Source organism: Hyalella azteca, unplaced genomic scaffold (assembly GCF_000764305.2).
Source record: "Hyalella azteca isolate HAZT.00-mixed unplaced genomic scaffold, Hazt_2.0.2 contig12471, whole genome shotgun sequence".
Lineage (NCBI taxonomy): Eukaryota > Metazoa > Arthropoda > Malacostraca > Amphipoda > Hyalellidae > Hyalella > Hyalella azteca.
Genome location: NW_025942429.1, coordinates 18,132 through 35,117, shown reverse-complemented (window position 1 = coordinate 35,117; position 16,986 = coordinate 18,132). Strand labels below are relative to the sequence as shown.

The following is a 16,986-nucleotide window of genomic DNA, read 5'->3' as shown; positions in this document are numbered from 1 at the left end:
AAACACATAAGGCTACAGTGTGTTACATATTAGTAAATTATTTAGTGATTCGGTTTTATTTAATATGATCATTAGTACCTACTGTCTTGAAGTATTTTTATGACTCAACGTTACAATTGATGGCACTTCAATCCACCAATGTACTTATTTCCTCATTTGGGACGTTACCATTCAGTATCGCATTTCATCACTATCTTGGTTCTCCTTTACTAATAATTTCAGCCTACCTTGTAACACATTTTGTATCACTCAGCCTTGCGGTAGACATGCGTGATGCCGGTGAGTGGACGAGCCTTCATCATAACAATTTCAGCCTACCTTGTAACACACTTTGTATCACTCAGCCTTGCAGTGGACATGCGTGATGCCGGTGAATGGACGTTTCTTCATCACAATAATTTCAGCCTCCCTTGTAACACATTTTTTATTACTCAGCCTTGCAGTAGACATGCGTAATGCCGGTGAGTGGACGAGCCTTCATCATAATAATTTCAGCCTACCTTGTAACACATTTTTTATCACTCAGCCTTGCAGTAGACATGCGTGATGCCGGTGAGTGGACGGGCCTGCATCACGCCGTGTGTCAGGGCCGCGCCGGCGCCGTTCAGACGCTGTTGGACGCCGGCGCTGCCGTCAACATCGCCGACCAACACGGCGTGACGGCGCTCCACATCGCTGCTGCGGAGGACAACGTCGAGCTGTTCAGGCTCCTGCTGGAAAACAAGGCTGACCCTAAGATGAGCGTCAGCAGAGCCAGGAACAAGTTACCCGGCATCAGAGCTAGCAATCGTAACTTACCTAGTATTTAAGTTCATTTTTTTTCTGAGTAATACAGGGTGTTTATGATATGAATGTAACCACTCTATAAAAATCTTGGGAAAACAAGGTTGACCCTAAACTGAACGTCAGCAGAGCCAGGAACAAGTTACCCGGCATCAGAGCTAGCAATCGTAACTTACCAAATATTTAAGTTAATTATTTTCGGTGTAATACAAGGTTTTCATGAATGTAACTTTTCTATCAATATCTTGTAGACTGTTTTGCTCATAAAAAAAATTCGAACAGTAATTAAATGTCAGGAACAATGAAAGTATTGCAACTGGTTTCAGGCCATGTTCACTTGATTCGAATCTCTACATCTAGCATAATTACAAAATTTTCAACAAAAATCTTCCTAATTAATTAGATTTGAGTGCGGTGGAAGTGAATCATTAGTGTTCTTTCTTATGACGATGCTAGAATAATTAACTTTGCGTTATCTATCAATAACCAGAGATCATCTGGCTTACAACGGCTGGGTGACTGTATATACACTGTTTTATTGTTGTTTCTATTTCTTATTTAATATTATATTCTGCTTATGACATAGAAAATGCGTTCTACAAGCTGTCTTTTTAATCTTTCCGTTTATACATCAGCAAGCTTACAGCGTGACAATTCATACTATATTATTGGAGACTGATTTTACTGATCTTAGCTTCGTTACATTTTGAACAGCTGTTCAAGTGAGCGACGGAGGAAGCCATCGGTCCAAGAAGCGTTTAACGTTTAAGAAACGTCGCAAAGTTGTTGCTTGGGAAGCGTCCGCAAACGTTGCTGTCACGCAGTGTCATGGCATGAATCAACCATCCGCATTTGATGGTTCGTTCCTTCATTTACGTTTACTTCAATGTGTGTTGATTTAACGTGATTTTTTTAGGAAATGTTTGATATAAATATTTTGCGATAGATCTTTACTATGATGAAATCTAGCATTTTCTTAATTACCTTCCGGACAAACAAACTGAGAATAATTCATGTAAAATGTTAAAATGATTTTTAAATCTTATTTGGGATTTACCTTGCTTGAACTTTTCATGCATGTACGTTTAACTTAAAAATTTAAGCTGGAAGAATTCTGCCTTCAAGGGAAAATCAGTCAAACAACTTTCTGTATCTTAGTCAGTTAACTTTTTAACGTCGATTTATTATCATTTCGAATATTATTGAGGTATATAAATGAGATATAATAAACACATGTAAAATTGTTCGTCAATTGTTGTGAGAAAGCTGTTATCAAGTTTATTACAAAACCTTGATAACAAAGCTGGTATCACATTCATCCATAACCTCCATTCTCAATAGCCACCAGCAAAAATATCTACTTCCCAGTGAAAATTTACAAACGCGGCAGCTTCTGATTTGGATTACCAGAAGCTGGGGCGACTCTAAATTTTGTTTCCCAGTGAAAATTTACAGACACGGCAGCTTCTGATTTAGATTACCAGAAGCTGTGGCGACTCTAAATTTGGTTAGGGTTCCTGCTCTCATGTTAATTCCGTACAAACTTCATAGACCAAGATGCCGTGTATGCGCGGGTTGAGCCCTACATTAAGTTGCTCGGAGGCTCCAGCCTCCTGCACTGGGCTGTTGCTAAGGGACACAGCGACATCGTGAACAGCCTTCTTGAACGCGGTCTCAAGGTATGATAATATATAATATAATAATACTAGCGGTCTCAGCGTTTATTAGGCCGTAGGCCTGTCGCCGATTCTTAACATCGCAGAACATTCACAGCTTGTTGCGGTCTTGAACTCGCAACGCGCTGCTACAATTTCGCTCTGCTTAACCGACCGGCCTCCTTGCCGATTCTGACCAGAATCTGGCGCACAGAGCTGGGATCGAACCCGCGCTTATCTGCGCCAATCTTGGTACTCTGAACTGTAACCACTGGGCCACCCTGCCCTGATGTATACTTGGGTTGTTCAATGTGACGCACAAACTGAAATGTGAGATTAACTCATAGCTAGAATGATAGCTGAGATGAATTAATTTTTTATTCGTTTAGTTTTGTACAAGTTTTATTTGGTACTCGTCATTTTTTTACCTGATTGTTCAAAATTCTGTCAGTGAAATTTTAATATTAGGAGAAAACCACTGTCACGTAAATAAAAAACAATGCGGCTAAATCACGCGTGACTGCTGTTCAGTTTCACTAGTTCTCAATAATAAGTTGTTACACTTCTCCAGAAATTCGTTACTAGACAATATTATCATAACAAATTGCATCTTGCTCATTCTTCATTGTTAATAATAAAATATATTCTTCATTGTTAATAATAAATAACTCCTGTAGGCTGATTCCCGTGACTCCTACGGTCGCAGTCCACTGGGCTTGGCGATGTGGGAGGGCAACAGCGAAATTGTAGATCTTTTGCTGCAGAAAAACCAGCAACGCGAGAAGGTCGAACTCACTTGCGAGGGTGAGTGTGTTTTAAACCTTCAGTAATATATTGTGTACAATAATATCTTTTGATTATTCATTAATTAAGGTTACTTCATTAACTTTAAGTTACTGTAAATTGCGATTCGCGTCGCCTAGTAGATTCTCTATAGGAATTGTTTCATGAGAAGTTAATAAAGTACTAGCGACCTCTTATGCTACCGTTTCAACCTCAGAAACAATATAAAATTTTTTAATAGAGTGTGAAAACAGTAAAATTTCCATACATTTTTGGGTAGACAAGAATTGGATGCGCATAATGAGTGAAGAAGTCGGAATGCGTATCGTAAAATGTATCAAAGATACCGACGTGTGCGAGCTCACGGCATGTCGCCCAGACGGCATGTCTCTACTGCATGTTGCTGCTGAGAAAGGCTACCTCAAATTGATGAAGGAACTCTTGTCTCTGAAGGTGAGACCTATTCAATATGTTTGTTTTTCTTCACACAAATTCATAAATTTCAGAGAAAATATTTGCAAACTTTTACCTTAATACTATTTCTTTTCATATAGAAAATGCCGTTCGTAGATCAGTGACACAGGTAAGAACGAAAGTTCTTAGCTAATAAACCGAAACTTTACTCGATGGGTTGCAGTTGCATCAATCCATTGTACATTCATTGTACAGCTGGGATGTACAGTATGTGCCTCTGATGAATTATTCCGCAGGTGTCCCAAAATGGTCCCAAAATTGTAGTACTGCTTACTTTGCTATTAAACTTAGAACGAATAGGCAATATTTAAGTTTTTACGTTTCACATTTGGTTGAACTAATTTTCTTGAATTTCAAGATAACAATTTACTCGAATACGGGGCAGCATATGAAGTTAGTTTATTTTCAATTGGTGAATGCAATACTATTTCAATTAAATATTTATTCAGGTGAACCCGAACTTACGGAACGCCCAGGGTGCGACGCCACTCACCTCGGCTATTTGCAACAATCAGTTGGCGTGTATCCAGAATCTGCTGGACTCTGGCGCTAAGTTAAGCATCACGGACAAGACAGGCGCCTCAGCACTGCATGTAGCTGCCAAGATAGGCAACGTGATGGCAGTGACTTTGCTTCTCAATCGCGGCAAGGAAAACGGACGCAACATCGATATCAATAAATGTGATCACCTTGGCTACACACCGGCATATTATGCCATCAATGAAGGCAGGTAAATTGGTTAAATTTAATGCCCGCACATGCTTCTCTAAACTCTCCCGTTATGACCATGTCGCTACAGATGGCAGGTTGCATAATTTGCATGTGTGACTAGTGCTTTTGATGTCATAGTACCGGGAAATTCACGAACGAATTTCGTTGAGAATTCATGCATTACGACGTAAGTACAATTTAACTTCAATTATCCGAAATGAGGTACGTCTCATTTCTTGTGATATTTCTTTCCGCTAGTTGGTTTACGTGTGTTTATGCAAGGCAAACGATGAAAGAAATATAATTTCCGCTATGTTTTTCATTTTAGTCTTATTTCTTTTGAAAATCATTATTCCTCTTCAGATATGACATCGTGCAGCGGTTTCTGGACTACAGTTTGGTTGAAAAAGTTCACGTCAAAGCCAAAAATGATGAAACTCTGTTGCAGTTTTTCACTGAAGGAAATAACCTGGGCCAGGTGAGTTTAACGTTTTATTCAGGTAGATTTTAACTTAGAGTTATATTCGATAACTATTTGCAGCCTATTCGATAACTATTTGCTTTTAAATGACGATATGCGCTGAAAGAAATGGAGATTTTTGCAGCGCATATCGCTGTAAGAAATCTTCATTTCTTACGGCGTATGACTTTGTTTAATACTGTATTTAATTGGCACTAAGGAAATAGAGAACATATAATTTCCATAGCAAATTATTCGGTAAGAGTAAGTAGAACACTGCGGAATATATCTAAAACGCATTAGTTCTCCCAACAAATAATTAACTACCGATCATCATGGAAAACCATGAAAGGCATACCCTTCACTGGCATCATTTGCTGTTAACTAATAATTACATAAATAATTTTTAAATTCTGAAAAACAATTTAACAATTCCTAAGTTTTTGACTCTTGAATTTTGAAATAAAATTCATTACGGGCAGTTTGACAATGCGTTAGTGCGAGTGCTGGAGTGCGAGAAGCAGCTTCATGAATCCAAGGCGGTCGCCGAGATGTGCCTCCGAGTCCAGCTTGGAACCACCGAGGCCTCGACCAAAGCCAGGAGCCAGCTGCAGGTGGGAGCCAAGGCCTGGAGCCAGCTGCAGGTGGGAGCCAAGGCCTGGAGCCAGCTGCAGGTGGGAGCCAAGGCCAGGAGCCAGCTGCAGGTGGGAGCCAAGGCCAGGATGAGCCAGCTGCAGGTGCGAGCCAAGGCCAGGAAACAGCTGCAGGTGGGAGCCAAGGCCTGGAGCCAGCTGCAGGTGAGAGGAAAATATTTTTCTCGAGACTTGAATGGAAATTATTTGCAAATGCCTCAGAGTATAATTGTTAATCCCGGCGTATTTTGAGCCATGTATTGACACGATTGGCCATCAATCGATGTATTTCCCATCATATATTTATACATAACGAATGCAACATAATCTGCAATTTTGATAACAGCTCTTTCGTCGAACGAATAACAATAACTAAATCAAATGTACCTACTGGTTGCAATTCGCCCTGTTTTAGATATGTGCTAAATACAAACATTTTTAAGCGCATTTTCTCATTTATGGAAAAAAATGCACTATTGTGTTCGCCTTGTACGTCCGTCTGTCTGTCCGTCCGTGACTTCACGTTTTCGTCGACGAGAAAATGCGCTCTCTGTCACTCACTGCAGTGAGTTCTGAGTTGTATTTTGTAGTTTATGGATTTGACAACAAGTTTGTCATGTCTGCGTTTCTGCCAGGCCATGTACGCATCGACGCCCGCTCAGCAATGCTGCTGGAACTTCTGGTTCTTCTTGTCGTGTTTCCTGATGCCTTCCTTCTTGTTTTGTCTCGACGTCGGCTCCGATGTACTGCTGGCACTCGAGTACTACGAGGGTTTCATGAATGCAAATTACAGTGAAGTATCTGAAGATGTAAGCTTCTTATATTATTTTAACATTATCCTTGATTTCTAACAAAACTTTCAATAGAATTTGTCTCAGTCCATAGCTTTGTGAAAGATCTTAGTTGTACGTGTATCATCTTTTACTTCTGGCCTCGGGTTATTAATACTTTTCTGTGTGAAGATATAGTGGCGTAAATGTTTTGTAGTCACTGTTGAAGGTACATTAACACGCTCCTGAGTTGAATTGTCATAACAATTTGCGCCAACATTTTTCTTGGTAGTCGTAATTAGTTTTACGTGTACTTAATTGAGAGTCATTAAGCTAGCGTTACGTATAGTTTGAGAGGACATGAGACGATTTGAAATAATCAATTGATGATGAATGCTTGAGTGAACTTTTAATTTTCTATTGATTTTTTGGGTATTTTCTAATTTATGGAAAAAGCCCCATTGTGCTCATCATGTCCGTCTGTCCGTCCGTCTGTCCGTGAATTCAAGTTTTCGTCGACGAGAAAATACGCTCTCTGTCACTCACTGCAGTGCGTACTGAGTTATATTTTTTTCAATGGTGTTATTTTTATTTTTCATAAACTGTAGTTATTATTCATTTGTGTTTGGACACGAATACAAAATTTCACGTACGATAAAGCATAAATCCAACGCTTATAGGTATTATCAAACAGTGTACATACTAAACACGAACAGAATTGTATTGTCAAAATACTCTCGCTGAACAGCCAATTATAGGCTTGTAATTTACTTACACGCTGCAGCTTAACGTGTAGTCCACGGGAATTAATACAAATTTTCTATTACTAGCATCTGCAGGCAATCCAACTGAAAACTTATATTCTCACCTTGAAGGTGTATGGTTTCTCATTGCTAGTGGTTAAGATTCAATGTTGTCAGTGTTGTGAGTGATTTCTCTCTCACTATCCCAGATTACGAATAGGAAACACCGAGGGCATGCCACTATAGCATCGAGTTAACTATAGCATCGAGTTAACTCTAGCTTCGAGTTAACTATAGCATCGAGTTCACTCTTCTTACGTATCCTTAATATATGTTTAAGACTTAGCAGTTCCATCATGATGGATCGCCGCCTCTGATTATCGTTCATCCGCCCTCATTTGGGCCACCTGATGCACGACGCTGTTGCTTGCTTCTCGCCGCTGGTAGTGTTGCAGAAGAGGTCGATCAGGGATTGTGCGTAGGAACACGACCATTTGCTCTTGAAGGTCTCCAGAGAGAACTCACCCTCTCTTAGATACTTTAGTAGGACGTTAAACAGCCTCGGTCAAGCCACGGAGAGTAAAAGTCATTAGTATCCTGGTGTCGCCCGCGAATGACGATGTAGAGGTGTTGTTCACTGTTACATCTATATCGGCGATGCATGTGAATGAGGGAGAAGATTGTGCCGAAAATCGGGCACTGTGGTACTCTTTTCATCACCGTAGTCTCGCTCGATCTCGAGCTTTAACAACGACAGCTTTTAGTCTTTCAGTTAGGACGTTGTGGATTCATTCGAAAAATTCCCCTCCGGCTCCCAGTAGTCTTAACTTTTTGAAGAACATCTCTCGCGAAGTCTAAATACACCACGTCCACGCTGGTCCTCTCCTCTAGCATGGCCAGAATTTGGTGATGATGATGCAGTAACTGAGACAAACAGGAACGATTTCGTTCAAAACCATGTTGCCTTCTGTTGAAAATGTTAGCCTCTTCCATGTACTGCACCAACCTTCTGCCCACGACCTTTTCAAATACCTTGATTACATGTAATCCCACCCTAAATGTTTTATTAGTACCGTACCTATGGACATTAGCTGGAAGGATTATTTCAAGATGATGTCCAGTTATTTACTCATTTTATGCAGAGTAACATTTAGTAAAAAATTTCTGGTACAATTAGATAGAAGGTTACGCCAGTTGGGCATGACCTGAAAGGGGTCAACAACACTCAAAGATAACGTCGGGTCCAAATCATGTCACTTGACCTTATCATTACCGCGTCGTCGTTGGCCTCTCTCGGAGGTGTAAATGTCTACAAATAGAGAATTGAATTGACGCACAAAATGTTTACAAATTGAGTTCCGATTTTGAGAAATTGAGTTCCGATTTTAGGGCATCCTGATGCGGATGAATTTCGGGTCCAAAAAGATCGGCCACCGATATAAATTCGGGTAAAAAACATATGAACCATATGAAACCAATAATATTTATATTTTCAGGGAAGTTTGATGAGCATGAATCAAGACGGAACTAACTTCGTGCTGACGATGCTCTTCATTCTCTTACCAGCCGCGCTTCTATCGATGTGGTCGTTCTACATACACGTCACACAGGGAGACATCTTGCCGATTATGAAGAACAAGCATCCCACTGTCAGACTTTTGGTGAGTGAACTCAATCTCCTGGAGTTGGTGCTTCAGCGTACACTTAGCATCGAAATTTATTACGATTCGGGAAGAAAGTCACTGGTCAAAGGCTCGAGTTATACGCAGTTTGGCTCGAAAAATAATAGTAAAAAGTAACGATTCTCTTGTTTAATAATAATGAAAAAGTTAGTTGGCTTGCATTTTAGTTTTTCCGAAGTTGCTTGCCCAAACTTTTTAATAGATTTAAATGTCATGAATAGCCGCCGAATCTGGGTAATGATCCTACTTCTCATATATGGTGTCTCGAAAAAAACGAAGCCCGATGCCAATCAATATGAAGAAGATTTTGATTATAGGATATATAATTAAATATAATCAAATACTAGAGCGGCCATCGATCACATACTAACATTTAAGGTTCGTTTAGTAATCATTCAGTATTTGGCTGAGGTAACGACTCAAAAATCTTTCAAGTTAATTTTCCCTGCGTGACCTGATCTGATGGTAAGCGTTGAGCACTAAAGTAAACGACGTAATACACGTTTAATAACACCTTTGGTTAAAAAAAATTTCACTTGAAAAAAGAAACGATTTTGAAACATGACAAGACAAGACTTTTTCTAAAGTTCTGTAAGACGCAATATAATTTTTTGTGAACTTACAGTTGTACGTGCTGATGTTTTTGCCGCCATTGGCACCCATCTTCGTCCACCTGGAGAACACCTACGCGCAGATGAAACATTTGAACCTCCTGTTGCTTTATGACGTAAGGCTAGTCCTGTTGCTTTATGACGTAAGGCTGTTGCTCTATGACGTAAGTCTGGTCCTTTTGCTTTATGACGTAAGGCTNCCCATTATTTCCAGCAGCTGAAACTGAGTTCATGAGATGCATCATAAAAATCTATATATGTCCAATTTGATTTATTGTGTTCTATTCGAATTAGATTAATTCCTGTCTCTTATACACATCTAGATGTGTATAAGAGACAGATCCTGGTCCTGTTGCTTTATGACGTAAGGCTGGCCCTGTTGCTTTATGACGTAAGGCTGGCCCTGTTGCTTTATGACGTTAGGCTGGCCCTGTTTCTTCATGACATAAGGCTGGCCCTGTTGCTTTATGACGTTAGGCTGGCCCTGTTGCTACATGACGTAAGGCTGGCCCTGTTGCTTCAGGACGTAAGTAGGGCCCTGTTGCTTTATAACGTAAGGCGAGCCCTGTTGCTTTATGACGTTAGACTGGCCCTGTTGCTATATGACGTAATTCTGTTGCCTTATGACGTAAGGCTGACCCTGTTGCTATATGACGTAAGGTGGGCCCTGTTACTTTATGACGTTAGATTGGCCCTGTTGCTATATGACGTAATTCTGCAGCTTTATGACGTAAGGCTTGACCTGTTGCTTTATGACGTAAGGCTGGACCTGTTGCTTTATGACGTAAGGCTGGCTCGGTTGCTTTATAACGTATGGCTGGCTCTGTTGCATTATGATGTAAGGCTGGCTCTCTTGATTTATTACTTAAGGCTGGCCCTGTTGCTCTATGACGTAAGGCTGACTCTGTTGCTTTATGACGTAAGGAGTCACTGGTGGCATTCTATGGCAGAATTATTATTGAGTGATTTCAAGTGATCTTGCCACGGAATATGTCTTTGAACAAGAGTCACATGATAAAGCGTTAATTGAAGCAGAATGAGTCGTAAGTCGTTTACCTTGCATGGGCAGCGGAACAACCGGTGTGAGTACAACGAGTCCTATGACCCCGACAGTGACGATAAGATTAGAAAATACAGCGATTTCAAGCACATTGCGCAAATGAGGGTGGCCATCTTTAATGTCATGGAGGCCACTTTGGAGTCTGCTCCGCAGCTCATCCTGCAGCTCTACATCGTCGGCACTCAGTACACGGACCTTGTCAAGGTATTTTTCGTCATTAATCATATTCTGAAATGATGAGTAGAGTAGCGTCTTAGTAACTTTTATATATCCTACACAATTTCTGCATAGTTTTAAGGCTGTATAATTTTACAGTCAATTTCTGTATAATTTTACAATCAATTTAAAAAATTCGTTCGAAGGATCTGGTATCAACAGCAATTGTTAAAAATGCATGAGTCTAACAAATCTTGCGTCAAATGACGAACTGTTGAGATATTTATCACGGAATTGTATTCTTTGCTGTATTTAGTTCAAGTGCGGAATCCTGCTCACCTTAATGAAAATTATGTGCCACTACTAAACTAAAACTGACTAAGCTACTGACTAAAATTATATGCCTTAATACTAAAGCTGTAATATATATATTTTCCGTCAATAATTTTTTGAAAATAATGTCCAGACTTATTAATATTGCCGCTTTATAACGCATGAAGGTGCGAGAGGTGACCATAGGAGCCATATTGACGAGGTCTTCAGACGGGCAAGAGGCGAGGCTTTACAAGCAGGTCTTCTCGGTAGCCATATCCCTGGTCACGCTCAGCTGGTCCTTCACGAGCTATCACAGGTAAAAGTTGTGCCAATAACTTATTTTTCAAATATTTATTAATATAATATGCGCCTTGAGTTTTTGTAAATAAATTCAGGTTAATTTTCTGGTCACGCTCAGCTGGTCCTTCACGAGTTATCACAGGTGAAAGTTGTGCCACTAACCTATTTTTAAATATTTATGAATATAATAGGCGCCTTGAGTTTTTGTAAATAATTTGAGGTTAACGTGAAACATGTACATTTTACTGTTATAAACTTGGTTTGGTACTAACATGTAAATTATCTGCAGGGTCCACCATATTTATGGCATCGGTCGGATGTTTGCTATATAAAATAAATTGGTTTCTACGAGACTTTTCTTTTATAATGATGTTTAATATGATCTATTAATTCATCTATTTCATATTGCAGAAGTCTAAGGTGTCTAAATTTACTATTACTTATGGCAGTAGATAGAAATGCAATTGTAACCCTTCATGAAAAGGGCGAGAGTAATTCAGTCATTGCAAAAAAAAAAAGCTTCAAATTCGTCGTGAAACTATTTGGAAGGTGGTGAAAAATTCAAGGAAACTGGTGAAACATGCAATCGACCTGGTCAAGGAAGGAAACGAAGTGTCCGAACAAAACAATTGGTCAAAAACACGAGGGAGAAGTTGAGGGGAAAGAAACCCTCGTCGCTCAGCTGCAAAATTGGCTGCAGAAGCAGGAGTCAGTCAGACATCAATGCGTAGAGTCCTCGCATTGATGAACAGTCTAACTAACAGACCGTCATGAACGAATTAGGCTCGAAAGACGCCAGCACATTCTGGATCTCATTGAGGATGGCACGCAGCCCTTGGTGTTCAGTGACGAGAAAAAATTTGACATTGAACAACGCGTTAACAGTCAAAATGACAGTTTGGAGTCGGGGTGGATCTGTGGCAACCAGAACAGCAACACGACGTCAAAATCCCATGTCCGTGATGGTTTGGGCCGCGGTAACCGCCACTGGGAGGTCCCCACTCGTTTTTGTCCCCCAAGTGAAATTGAACAGTCAGCAATACATTTTGGACATTTTGGAAGCTGTGTTTTTACCTTGGGCTCGTAAACACTTCAACGGCTCACCATGGAGTTTTCAACAAGACTCTGCCCCATCACATGGCTCAAACATGACCAAAAACTGGATTCAGGGTCACATCCCAGCGTTCATAAGCAAATATGAATGGCCCTAAAGAAGTCCTGATTTGAATCCTTTCGACTTTTCTGTGTGTGCTATTTTAGAGAGTAGGGTCTGCAGAACACCTCATGATTCATTGGATAGTTTGAAGTCTAAATTGACACGAGAATGGGACTTGATCCCTCAAGAAATGCTACGTGTCTCCTGTGAAGCTTTCCCGCGTAGATTGGAGGCCATTAAGAAAAATAAGGGTGGTCATATTGAATAAATATGTCTGAGAATTGTTTAGGTAATTCTTGGCTACTAGCTCATTCAATAAAACAACAATGCACCTGTTGGTTTCATTGAGAAATAACAAAAAGCTTGCATTGCCATAAATATGGCGGACCCTGCACATGCTTCGTGTAAAGACCTTGACCTGTTATCGCTATCGTGTCTGGAAGGTTGAGCAAAGGCTAGCGTTTAATTCGTTGTCTTTCTTACCCAGATTTTCAAAGCTTGGCGGCCTCCCAATTCTAAGTGCACTGCCTCTGCTGTTTGCTATATTCTTTCAGGTAAAAAGCGCTGTTTTCCAACGTTATCATCCAAACAAAAGAAAAGTTAAAATGTTTCCCATTATTTCCAGCAGCTGAAACTGAGTTCATGAGATGCATCATAAAAATCTATATATGTCCAATTTGATTTATTGTGTTCTATTCGAATTAGATTAATTCATATTCTTCACTGAAAATCTACGTCTCATGCATTGTCCGTGGTCTAATTAAAATCTGTTCAAATAGCTTAGTAATTCAAAAGTAAATGCTTTCAATAACGCCCCCACTTATATATTATAATATACATATATGTCCTCAATCGTTGTAGGTGGTGTCCAGAGCAATCGCGTGCACCATCTTCACGCTAGCTTACACTTGGCGCATTTTTGTTGCTCTGGGCGTGCATTTCATCATTATGTTGTCGTTCAAACTGCGTCTGGAAGACAGCTCGTTGATTCCTCGACGCCCTCATCACTGCTGCCACAGTCTTATATCCACCCTCCAGCCATACTTCTATGTCTTCCTTGGTACCTTCGCATCGACGCTCGTCTACTTTAGACTTGAAACTCCGTCCGTCACTAAGAAACAACTCAGAAGACGCCACTCTACCGTTATTATACAGGTATTTTGTATTTTTAGCGCATTTTCTCATTTATGGAAAAAATGCACTATTGTGCTCGCCATGTCCGTCTGTCTGTCTGTCCGTCCGTCCGTCTGTCCGTGACCTCAAGTTTTCGTCGACGAGAAAATGCGCTCTCTGTCACTCACTGCAGTGAGTACTGAATTATATTTTTTATATTTTCGCAATATTTGTCAGACATTTCAGCCATTACCCGTCCATGCTCATGTATAATCACAGACGTAAGTTAACAAATTTTTTACAAACTTGTTTGCTATGCAGGAATTCAGAAAGATACTGTGCTCGATCGATTTAGATGAGAGTTTAAAAATTAGCATCGCGCCCCATACTTCACGAGCTCTCACCAAACATTTATCATCCAACCTTGTGTTGCCTTACAGGGACTGTTCGTTCTGTTGTCGTTCCTGGAGAATTTCCTTCTGTTGTCTGTGGGAATGGCTGGCCTGGACAAGAACGAATACGACACGACCTTCATGGCGGTATCAGGGTCTATTTGCGTGCTGAGTTACTTCACAGGTTACGTGCTCCAAGGAGTCTACTACGCTTGCTTCGGACACCCTTGGGTTGAAATCAATGGACCAAAGTTTGAGAAATACGATGAAAAGGCCTGGATAGTCTCCTATTTTTGGCAAGGCAAGAAGAAGAAATACATAATACGATCATGCTGGGACATCTTCCATTGGGAAGGACATGCGTTCGAAGATGCGCTGCCCACTTCTGGGGAAGAGACGAAGAGCCTAACGGCGGAGGAAGGTGTGACTGTCGCTACAGATGTTAATATTATTTCGATGGAGTCTATGATCTGAGAATTTCTAGGCATTTTTTCTCGGTGTATGATTAGAGAAAAAAAAACACTACGAATATTTAAGAGGGAAAGTGGTGTTTTTAAGACTGACCTTGTAAAAGTAAGAACAGCAGTGAGGTGACAATACAACTTTGCATAGGCTACTCCAGGTGTAGAAGTGTTTTATTTTTACACCTGGAACTAGTAACATTTTTATTACTAGAAGAGAAGCAAATACACGGCTCCTGCAAATACCTGACAAACCAAAATATGAGTCAAGCGCTTTTTGCCTTCTAACTATCGTTTCAGTTTACCCTGCATTTTTCTTTCCACCCTGAGCCACCTCTTGATCTTTTCCCACATTTCCTTGTCATCAATATCACCACTATCAATCCAGTTAATTCACGGAAAGAGACTGCCATATAGTGCTAAAAGTACCAAGTTTATTCAGTGCAGGCTTATCCTTGTAAACTGTCCATGTACTCAGTCACAACACAAACGCTCATGCACGTTTCATGTTTGAGGAGTAGATAAAAATCTTATGAAATATTGCCAAAATCATCGCGAGGAAATACAGCAGTAACATTTTATAAAATAATAGATATGCCGGAGAAACAGTCATTACTGTCGTTGTTCGCTCTTTTTCCATAATTCTTGATGAGATAATATTTACGTTTTCGTTAAAGTTTGATCTGAAGTTTCACGATTAAAATAATACGCTGCTGTCATTTATGATGCGCATGAACTCTACATAACAATCCACAACAGCTTGTTGAAATCTTCTGGACATGGTTCGCTGCATGCTGTATGATTCATTCATTGCTACGTTTTCCATTAATTACTGGGTGATGAGATCAGATGCAAATCCAATCAGTGGGTGATGAGATCAGTTTCTGATTTGATCAGAGGGTGAGATTTGCGATTGGATTCAAGCATGAAACGCTTTGAATGGGCAAATTTGGCGGGCGATTAGCAGTGAAGAATTGCGTAAGAAACAGGATAAAAGTGAGGAGAGTACTGATGCTTAGACTCGAAGTTCAACACAGGCGTTCGTGAAACCGATTAAAATTCACTAATTTTTGTCGAATACCTATTGAGTGATTGGTCGTGCAATGGGAGTTGTGAATGTCAGTTGCTAAAAGAGAAATCTAACGACAGGCATATCGCAGGTCATATGTTGACCACTTCTACGATAAATATCTCGTTTAATCCCTGCATGGAATCTACCGAAGAACAATTGGGGAACTTGACTTCAACTTCAGTGACACGAGATGGTGGCATGTAGGTTGATTAACTTGGGTCTTCAAGGCAATTTAAACTTATCTTTTTATTATGTAGGAAAATAAAGTTTAGTATTTATTTAAGGGATTCTAAAAAAAATTTAGGTTTGCTGGTTCCTGAATCCTTTGATTGTGATGCAGATATATTATTTTTTTCTTTCATTAATTTCACCTGTAACTGAATGTCACCTCGTACACAGTTAAATGCTGCGGAACACATACATTTTTTGCACATTGGCACCAAAGTTAAATCGTTCAACAACTGGCGCACAACACTTTTCCCACCCGGGGAAAGGTGTGTAACTCTTGCCTAGAACAATCTTGTACAACTCGTGGTTCTTTAAAACATGATAAAATTACGAAAGTTCGTTTTAAATCAAAAACACTGATTTCACAACAATTCGAGCCGAAACAGTAAAACTCACAAACAAACTAACGAATATGACGCTGGTTTAGTCCTTTCATCTGATCTTTCTCCTTCTCGGCACTTGATTTACTATACTTCGATCTGTGACTCCCTGCACTAATTAATCATGATTTCATTTTTCATCAGTAAATCATTTTTCCATAATTTTAACACAATTCGAAAATTTGTTATAGGGGAATTGTTTCGTTAAATTGACTATCAGCGGCTCCCAAATAATCTTTACTTCATTGTCTCCATCATTCGATTTTTCGTTTATCTTAGTATCAATAATTAAGATAAACATAATATTTTCTTCAGAATTGTATTTGTTAGTTTTCAATCCTTTCAAAGTTGTGGTAATTCCATGTTAGCTATATTCCTCAATTTCCTCGTTCGACGTTTCATATGATACTCGATCGAGTAAATACATCAAGCCATTATTGATAATTGATATTTTATCATTGAAATGATTATTACTACCATCCGCTTTCGTTACAGCCATTTTGGTATACTATAAAAGGAAAATTTCAGATGGTAGTAGAAACTGATCTTAATTCCGAATATAATAGTGATATAATTGTGTTCGCGATTCAAATCAGTTTCAATTTGTAGTTTATAATCATGAGTTTTTATTTTTTTAATTAATTAATCAACTTTTACAGTTTCATTCCATAATAACCTAATAATTTTAATCAGTAATATTTATGAAATTTATTTACATTTTTGTATCTTAATTGCAATCTAACACTTATTTATTTCAGTTTGGCATTAAAAATATTTCTACTTTGATTAGTAATCCAAATTCGGTTATTATAAAGTAAAGGTTGATCTACGGCCAGATAAATTGGTTGGCTAGGATTCCCTACAATTTTATATCCTGGAGAAACGCTCGGGAAAATTGCATACGAGATATTGTGTAAATAACCATTAAGGTACGATCCATTAATGGCAACTGCAAATGCATCGCATCTTTTAATGCATCGCATTAAAAGATATAATATTTACTATTTTTGTACTCGATCTCATATTCTCCAACACCTTACTATCAAGAC

General features: G+C 39.4%; 1 protein-coding gene across 1 annotated transcript; it reads left to right on the top strand.

Moving 5' to 3' along the window:
* The first annotated feature begins 539 nt into the window (after nt 1-539).
* On the top strand, nt 540-16,602 carry LOC108669672. Its single transcript, XM_018157071.2, has 17 exons — nt 540-743; nt 887-950; nt 1,498-1,641; nt 2,335-2,462; nt 3,116-3,242; nt 3,502-3,674; nt 4,145-4,425; nt 4,770-4,884; nt 5,349-5,480; nt 6,134-6,307; nt 8,508-8,672; nt 9,319-9,420; nt 10,374-10,568; nt 11,021-11,151; nt 12,779-12,845; nt 13,153-13,446; nt 13,845-16,602. Exons 1-17 carry the CDS (start codon nt 540-542, stop codon nt 14,268-14,270), a joined length of 2,922 nt encoding a protein of 973 aa, XP_018012560.2. The 3' UTR covers nt 14,271-16,602.
* Nucleotides 16,603-16,986: the final 384 nt, after the last annotated feature.

Excerpts from the sequence above, each read along its gene's own strand:
- LOC108669672 (XM_018157071.2), top strand. The coding sequence starts at position 540 with ATGCGTGATGCCGGTGAGTGGACGGGCCTGCATCACGCCGTGTGTCAG. Across the intron at positions 3,243-3,501 it reads GGTCGAACTCACTTGCGAGG|ACAAGAATTGGATGCGCATA; the intron begins GTGAGTGTGTTT and ends ATTTTTGGGTAG. Across the intron at positions 5,481-6,133 it reads AAGCCAGGAGCCAGCTGCAG|GCCATGTACGCATCGACGCC; the intron begins GTGGGAGCCAAG and ends CGTTTCTGCCAG.